Below are 8,682 nucleotides of genomic sequence, written 5' to 3'. Positions count from 1 at the left end.
CCATTTCCAAAAAAAAAAAAAAAAAAAAAAAAAAAAAACAAACTACGTATCAATATACTTTTAAATTACACACAAACAAGAACAGTGCTACAATCAAGCTCATAGAACCATATAGAAGATGGTGGAATTCTTTGGAAGATTTCCAAACCCATCAGGACACAGCGATAAAATCAGCATAATAAGCATGAAAAGGAAAGGATTAATTTATGGGCATTGGAAGCCATAAGGAACCTTCTTTCCACAGTAGTTCAAAAGCAAGCTAAGGGAAACTGGGACATTAAGTTTGAGCCCCAAGGCTTTGGCTTTGATGACGGTACAAAGGCAGGCAGCAGCTTCAAGATCAGTCAGGCCCTTGATGAGGGTGCAGCATGGGGTTTTCGGGGGCGTCCCGATCACCACGTGCACGAGACCGTCGAGCAAGTCAGCACAAACACCGAGCTTGAGAGTGTCCTTTGGGCACCGGGGCTGTGGAGGCAGCTTGGTCGAGGGAGCTCCCTTGGAGGGCTTCGATGGCGGCGGTGGGCAAGGGACGTAGGTGGAGGTGACCATTGTGAAGAAGAGGAGGTTGAGAAGAAGGGCTGATGGCATTTTGGAAGCCATTGGATGAAGAATGGGTGAAGAATGGTGAGATGAATTAGGGTTTATATAGATGGGGTTTCAGATTTTTTGAAATGGGATTTATGGTAAGGAGCAAACTTGAGGGATGAACATTGGATTGGAGAAAGATCATGAAGATGAGACTTTTTTAATTCTTTTTTTTGGATGATTTTGGCATTTTCTTAAACGATTGGTTGTCAATTGTACCATCTGTCTCAAGCATTTTGGTGAGAATCGAGTAAACGATAGTATATTGTAATAGCTTACCGTCAATAAATATTGTCTTTTTTGAGTTTTTCCTTCTGAGTTTTTCCTCAAGATTTTTAAAACGCGTTTGCTGGGAAGAGGTTTCCATACCCTCATAATAGCTCTCCGCTAGCAGATATCGTTCTATTTGAGCTTTTCTTTCTCGATTTTCTCCCAAGATTTTTAAAACAAGGATGTTAGGGAAGAAGTTTTCGCACCCTTATAAAAAATGCTTCGTTTTTCTCTCCTACCGATGTGAAATCTTACATATATTAACGAGAATCAAAGCTAGAGTCCAATGAGAGCGGTGGGTTTTAGATTATTTTGTCTTTTGTTTTTTTTTTTTTTTATCTTGAAGTTCCTTCTCGTGCCTTTTTTTGTTTAGTTTAATAATATTGGGTAGTGAAGATTCAAATCTGTGATCTCTTAATGCAGAATATATATCTTAATGATCGAGTTATATACTTAAATTGACTAATTACTCATTTTCGAAATTGTATCGTTTTAGAAATGATTAATAACATAAGTGGTTCTTTTACAAGTAAAATCAATAAAATAGCTCGAGATTTTTCTCTTTTTAAATCTTTTAATTCACAATTCTTTGTTATAAAGAGATAAAAACCTCACATGTTTTGTAATTCGTTATAACATATAAAAACATAATATGTTTTGTAATTCATTTTTTGATTTTTATTGATTTGTTTTTACAAAGAAAGGATGTCGAAATACCTTTCAAAACCCTAATTTTTCCGTTATCTAAAGCCTCTGTCCAAGTATGTCCTGACACTTCTTACTTCTAAGAGTGAACACCATCCCTATAAACTAGCCTCAGTTCGTTCAAGATGCATCATTCTCACCTAAAAAAGACTTTTAAACATATGTTAGTCATCCTATCTTCACAATCGCTCTCATACGAATGTGGTCTCAGTTTATTCATATACCTCTTTTTTATTCGGGTGTCAAAAGTTCTGAAGTAGTGGCGTGCAGGTGGGAGTCCCAATCAGCTTGAGATGTCTAAATCAGAAGGCATGTGATCACTTTGATATCTGTTTCTTGGCAGTGACCAATATATAAAATTTAATGCAACTTTGCCAAATATAAAATTTCCAACTTTAATACTTAAGAGGTTGCATTGATCAATGGAAGCACATGGGTTGGGACCTCTCTTTTCATTTGCATCAAAGCTTCCATCTCGTTTTTCTCATGCTTCATCCAATCAGGATAAAAAGAAACTTAAAAAGTATTGATTCGAGTACGATTGTCTTCTTGTAACTTAGTTAAATCTTTCGAATGTTTATAAACGTGGGTGATACGCTCACAAGGTATGTCTGTATATATCAAGTATATTATAACTGAGATCTGCTGAAGTTTCCTAGTGACGAGTTATTTAGTTCTATCGGTTTGGTTTAGCTCGATCTAACTAGTCTTATTGGTTTTGACCAGCCTGGTTTAGTTCAACCAATTCGATCTTGTTTGACCTATCCAACTCGTTTTATATGGTTCCTTTTGGTTTGATTTTTAGGTTTGAGCTAGCCTTAATGGATGTCCAAGAAATTATTGAACATGTTACTATAATGCCCAAGGAAATGACGTTACTATAATGCCCAAGGAAATGACGGATACGGGAATAAACTTATGTCATATTCGAACAAATAAGATGTATCTTCCTTTTTATTGACTAAAATTAAACTAGCGTTATGGTTACTTGGAACAATTCTTATTATTATCATTCAATGGTTATGTGAGTACAATTATCTTAAAAAAACTCCAAATTAAAGTTCAGATCAGATTCACCATTAACGCGAAACGATATAATACCCTCGAAGTCATTCATCTATCAATTTTGTGGCATAAACCTTTTATTCAATTACTCTTTGAAATATAAAGACCAACCTATTAAACAACATTAAAAACTAAAAAACAGACAATTTTCAATCCTTTAAACCAAATTTGTAATGTAATCGGTTTCTAATTTACTTAGATCAACTCAACCCGAACATTATATAACACAAAATGATAACTTATTGAATCATTCATTATCCATCATTGATGGCAGAAAGTCTTCAGAACCTCATTATAAGAATCAAAGTGTAGAACGTGATTTACACAATGCCAAAGAGAGATTTCAGAACAGGCAACAAAATCCATTTATTTTGATGCATAGCAAATTCCAAAGGCATATAATTCAACAACGATTTGTATCTGAAAAGACAGTACCAAAAGGGTCCATTCAGCGTGAGGCCGCCTATCTAAGCTTCTGGTTCTCCACCAAGCTCCACTCTTAGGTTGTCATACGGATACACTTTCGGAGCCTGATTACAAGGGTGATCAAGTTTATTATCAGTCATCTTAACAATGCTAAATTCATCCAAGAAAATACTGCTGAATTGATATGAAAGAAGAAAGAAAAGAGAAGTCTTTATAATGCATCAAGGAAAAGAATCCAGGGGCCATTGCAAGCTGTTTTCGTGCAGTTATAGATGGGAAAACTTGCATCTTCAAAAAGAGTTGAACCGTAAACTACGTTTTTTATTCAGTTTCATTTTCGTAAGGCAGTCACAGGAACACGGCCAATAGTTCGATTTCTATGCAAATGTCAAGAAAGCATAATGACTGAAAAACACCATAGTATACAAAGCCAGGCTATACAAACAACCACAGCAAGAACATATAATAGGTTTCATCCCTTGAACCCCTTAAGATGTTTTCTCTGTGGAACCTATATTTGGATGAAACACTTGCCCGTATATTCCTTTTTTCTAAAGTATAAGAAAATATTTGCACTCTTAGTCAAAAAAATATGTCGTAAGTAGTTAAGCTATAATCAAGTCGAAAACATTTGCCTATATGTCCATTTCCTTTTTCACAAAGAATTCCTCCTAAGAAGATGAAGTTTTCTGGGGAGAGGACTGACAGGTAGCAGCCCTCTCAAACTTTCCTTCCAAAGACTTGACAATGTAGCGAAACCAAAGCAGTTCATCTCTTTGAGAAGGATAACAGTAGAAGAAACACAGTCCTCAAATACAATCAAAGCAGTTCATCTCTTTGAGGAAAGATTAGATTATGAATGCAAGAGGCATAAAATATGTCGAACAGTACCTCTCTTTTGAAGACGTACTTAAACCCCAAAAAAGATCTATTTCTTTCCAACCAAAGGCCTACTTTAACCCAGAAAGATGGCTTCGAGGAATGGAACCACCACTTCCTTTTGGCATGACAGATGACTTCAAGGAGCTCCTTTGACAGAATGTTCTCCTCAACTCGACTCTATACCTGACCAGAAGTATGTGACTGTGAAAGATGGGTGGAAGCCCCCAGCTTATTTTTAGGAACTTATGCCTCAGGTGCAACTTGAAGGATGAGGAAATTCTGGACTGGGCTAATATCAGCCACTTGCTTTATTCTAATCATTTAACACAATCTGAAGATATGTGGGCTTGGAATTAGGAAAAAATGGCCCCTTTTATCAAATCCTTGCTGTTGGATTGGAGTCCAACGTTAGAAGGAGATCTTTTCTAGCATCCAAAGGCTATCTGGAGTGACATTTACCCAAAAAGATCAGAATTTTCCTTTGGGAGCTCTCTCACCATGGCATAAATACTGATGAAAAAGTACAACGAAGGTTAGTATGTATGGTTCATTTTTAAGGGGAAAAAAGAGAGAAGCTGAATTTCATTGATAAAATGAAATGAAAAGGGAAGTTAATAGACTTGCAAGGCCAATAGGTGGATGACAAGAAAGTTCTCCAATTTAAAAGAAGAGAGGAAAGAGTATAATTGGTAAAAGGGTGTTTTGTCATTGAAGGTGTGCACATTTCTCTCCAGCTAAAGAGTCTAAAAGGAAGTTCTGTTGATCACAAGCTGAAAAGTTTTTCTATCACCTTGAGAAGGATGTCTCGCAGAAATAGAAGCCAATAGATCATGAATTGTGCTCTGTATAACCATATTGCAACCAAATGCTTGGAACATAAAAGTCCAATACGTGGAGGGTTAGTACAATGGTGGAGATCTATGGTGAGGTTTGTGGGTGAAAGAATACTTTCTTTATTAGGGCAAAAAGGAATACAGGAAGGAAGCTTTCAATAAAGATGCTTCCTTTTTTGTCAGATTCTCTTATCTCATGTCTTCACAGTTGGAAAAATGGAAGAGTTGGTCGGTAGTGGGTTCAATTTTAGCTTTTGTCTTCCCAGCCATCAGACATGTCAATATCAGCTAAAAATGGTTTAAGTTCTCAGAATATTAGTTGGACTACAACCTTCCTTTTTTTACGCTCTTTTAGAAGCTGATTTTGACGTCTATGACAGGTAGCCAAGTGTATTCTAGCAACCAGGTGAAGTGTTTCAACCTGCAAAGAGTGGGTCCCCTTTGGTTTCCAAGAGGGCGTGTGCAGCTCAGATAAATCTTCTAAATCAGGCTCTTTTTTCAGAGGAGACTATGCTGGGCAAAAAGAAAAGAAGGCCCAATTTTCTGTAGACTGGAGAAACTATAGTGTGTCCTAACATCGTTTCTAATGCATCTGTCAACAATTACGATCAGCTTTTGTTTGTGGCTGCATCTCCTTGCACAATCCTCCTCTTGCATTTCTTATTTTCACCTCCTTTGTGTCCCTTCGTCCCCCTTGGTACCCTTCTATTTGCCTCTCTCTGGAAGGTTAAGATCCACCAGAAGGTAATATTCTTTGTGTGGCAGGTATTACAGGGGAGGATTGCCATCGGAAGCCTTCTTCCTTCTTGCTGAGTACTCAGTGGAGGACCTTATGTATTGTAGACAGGTTCTGAGTACCTTAACAATTTTCTATAGAGTTGTCAGATTGCCAACTCGCTTTTGAACAATTTTTTTGGGTCATTTAGGACTTGTAGGTACTAATAGGGATTGTTGCTCAATAATGGAGGAAGCTCTATGGAATGCAAAATAGAGATTTTTGGGTCATTTGGCATGCGTCTTTTGCAGTTTTCTGGGGTACATGGCTCGAGTGGTAGTAGAATTTTCAAAGGTTGTGAGAGATCTGAGGAAGAAGTGTGAGAAAATGTCAAATTTCCAACCTCTTTGTGGGCTTCAGTTTCTAGAGAGCTTTATAACTATCAGTTAGGACACAATGGATTGGTAAGTTCCTCCGTAGTTGAGGATGGACCATCTTTTGGAGCTAGTATTTTTGCACGCCCCTTTCTTTGTTTGAATATTCATTATTTTCAACGAAATGTTGTTTCTTGAAAATCCCTCATACCCCTACCCTTACTCACTTGTTCTTAAAAATGGTAGGAGGATACCCCTAACTCACTTGTTGTACTTGAAATAATGAAAGGAGGATACCCCTACTCACTTCTTTGGCATCAAGGATTTGGGTCGAAATGTTATCCTCCTTCAACAGGACCATTGCTCTTCCAAAAGACCCAAAAGCACTTCTTTCTCATACTCTCGTGGGTCATCCTTTTAAGAAAGAGAATGAGCTACTATGGAAACACCACGTTCGGGCCTTCTTTTGGTCTACTTGGTTGGGGAAAAATCAAAAGCCTTTTGTGGGAAAGATTGTGATTATTATAGATTCCTCGATAATGTCATCTACCTAGCTCTTGGTGTAAATTACATAATAATTCCATTCTTATAGTTTTGCTTCTCTTTTGCCCAATTGGAGATATTTGTTGTCATTCCTTTGAGTTGGAGTTGTCTTTCATAAACCCAAGAAAAGATCTATTTCTATCCAATCAAACTAACCACATGATGTTGAGGGAATAGGCTAGGCCAGCCATAAACATGCCCTTTATTCCCAAAGGTTAGATTCAAGATGACTTTCTCCAACGTCCAACTAAGATAACTTCTCCAGATTAAGAATAAGAATAAATATTGAACATAGCAAAACCTATCAGTTTAAGCTTTTGGATATTCTAATGATCAACCAACATGGTATAAGAGCAAAAGATAAGTTTAAAAGCTAGTAATTTCCTTTTCTCAATTAATACTAAGGATCACTTGTTGAGCCTTTTACTAATTTTCACGCACACAAATGGAACGAGAGTGTTAAGACTATGATTATATTAATAATAACCTCTTATCTCCCTTTCCTTCCCTGCTGTCTAACTCCTCTAACATGCTACTATTATACATTTTACTCTCCCAGAATCTCATTGTTTGAACATAGAAGGGAGAATATAACACTCCAGTTATCGAAAAAGGTGTGCCCGTCAGTAAGGATGCCTTGCATCAGGCCAGGGTCTAAAAAAAACGAATCGCAAGTCATAACAAGCTCTTTGACCTGCTACTACGGTTAGCAAAATCCCTTACTACTAGGCTAGGAATGTTACACAGATACTCACAGTGGGTTAGGATACAACTAATCTAGAAAACTGTTTTAATTTGTACCAAATTATAAGTTAGACATCTCAAGAGTTATTTCTCTAGCTCAGCCCATGTTTCCAGCGATAAATCAAAGAAATAAAATGCGGTATACATAGCACAATTATCCCAATATGATTTCATAAGAAAAGAAAATTCAATCGAAATAATGTACTGAACTGGGTACCACCATATTTCACAAATTGCACGGTAATTGTGAGATCCCACAAGAGGAGAACGAAGCATCCCTAAGGGTGTGGAAACCTCTCTCTCTGAAATACGTGTTTTAAAACCTTGAGGTGAAGCCCGGAAGGAAAAGCCCAAAGAGGACAATATCTGTCAGCAGTGGGCTTGGACCATTACAAATGGTTTCAGAGCTGGACACCGGGCGGTGTGCCAGCGAGGACGCTGTCCCCCAAGAGAGTGGATTGTGAGATCCCACATCAGTTGGAGAGGAGAACGAAGCATTGATTATAAGGGTGTAGAAATTTTCCCCTACGAGATGTGTTTTAAAACCTTGAGGGAAAGTCCAAGGAGGAAAATATCTACTAGCGGTGGTCTTGGCCGTTACAGTAATGAACAACAAACAACAAATGTATCCTTCAACAGTAACGCACCAATGCAGGTGAGATATCAAATAGTCCAACAGAGAACGGAGTACAAAAGATCCAAAAAAGATGTCTAGTTCAGTAAACTTACAAATGGTATCTTAGACGCTTTGTCGTTCCACACAGCCAGAAATCCCAGAGATGCAAAAAATCCCAATCCCCCACATAACCAAGCCAAGGCTTCGTACTGAATAAGAACAAAAACAAAATAAACATACAAATTGTCGGAGAAATGAAAATACAAAATCCTCAGGAGAATCGAGATACCTTCCCAACCGTATCAGCAATACGATCAATACAGGGCTCGGGAAAAGGCGTTCCATTGTCCCATACCAGTTCGTCGTTCACAGGAAGCTAAAAAAGGAAAAACGATCATAAGTCCTACATAATCTACATCAAAGGGATACTGATTTTGCAACAAATTTGCAGGTAGAAGGGTGAAATGCTTACGGGTTTATCGGGAACGATGTGTTTGCCAACAGGAAGGCCCATGCCGGAGCGACATCGAAGAGACGAATCAATTGAGCGAGCAACAACTCCGTTTCCGCCAAGGATCCTTGAACCCAAATTGCTCAGCCTGCCTGCCATTTTCGGAGATTTTTTCCTCTTCAAAATTCCAAGATCGTCGTCCGTTCTTCTTTTGAGTTACTGTTCTTCAGAGCAATGGGGGAAAAGTAATGCCCTTGGTTTCTTTGTTATCAGAATTTACAATTAATTTTGGGGGAAAAATTGCAAAATCCACACAGACAATAAATAAATAAATAATAATAATAATAATAAGATATTTAGAATTTAATATAAAGAAATAATATTTTTGGTTAATACTTTAACATTTTTTTAAAATAAAATTTATATGCAAAATATAAATTATGCATTAAAAATATTATTTTTAAAGAACTAAT

At 37.3% G+C, this 8,682-nt stretch overlaps 2 protein-coding genes across 2 annotated transcripts; both read right to left on the bottom strand.

Moving 5' to 3' along the window:
• Positions 1 to 32: 32 nt before the first annotated feature.
• Positions 33 to 704, bottom strand: LOC111465141 (14 kDa proline-rich protein DC2.15-like). The gene has a single exon (XM_023109454.1). It carries the CDS (start codon positions 598 to 600, stop codon positions 205 to 207), a length of 396 nt encoding a protein of 131 aa, XP_022965222.1. The 5' UTR covers positions 601 to 704; the 3' UTR covers positions 33 to 204.
• A 2,143-nt stretch (positions 705 to 2,847) lies between these two features.
• LOC111465142 (NADH dehydrogenase [ubiquinone] 1 beta subcomplex subunit 8, mitochondrial) lies at positions 2,848 to 8,498 on the bottom strand. The gene is made up of 4 exons (XM_023109455.1): positions 8,231 to 8,498; positions 8,048 to 8,134; positions 7,872 to 7,967; positions 2,848 to 3,155 (listed from the first exon to the last, which is right to left on the bottom strand). Exons 1-4 carry the CDS (start codon positions 8,366 to 8,368, stop codon positions 3,093 to 3,095), a joined length of 384 nt encoding a protein of 127 aa, XP_022965223.1. The 5' UTR covers positions 8,369 to 8,498; the 3' UTR covers positions 2,848 to 3,092.
• Between the last annotated feature and the right edge of the window lie 184 nt (positions 8,499 to 8,682).

This window comes from Cucurbita maxima, unplaced genomic scaffold (genome assembly GCF_002738345.1).
Source record: "Cucurbita maxima cultivar Rimu unplaced genomic scaffold, Cmax_1.0 Cma_Scf00028, whole genome shotgun sequence".
NCBI classification, from domain to species: Eukaryota; Viridiplantae; Streptophyta; class Magnoliopsida; order Cucurbitales; family Cucurbitaceae; genus Cucurbita; species Cucurbita maxima.
This window is presented reverse-complemented; position numbering and strand designations above follow the sequence as displayed.

Excerpts from the sequence above, each read along its gene's own strand:
- LOC111465141 (XM_023109454.1), bottom strand. The coding sequence starts at position 600 with ATGGCTTCCAAAATGCCATCAGCCCTTCTTCTCAACCTCCTCTTCTTC.
- LOC111465142 (XM_023109455.1), bottom strand. The coding sequence starts at position 8,368 with ATGGCAGGCAGGCTGAGCAATTTGGGTTCAAGGATCCTTGGCGGAAAC. Across the intron at positions 8,135-8,230 it reads ACATCGTTCCCGATAAACCC|CTTCCTGTGAACGACGAACT; the intron begins GTAAGCATTTCA and ends TTCCTTTTTTAG. Across the intron at positions 3,156-7,871 it reads AAGCGTCTAAGATACCATTT|GCTCCGAAAGTGTATCCGTA; the intron begins GTAAGTTTACTG and ends CCTTGTAATCAG.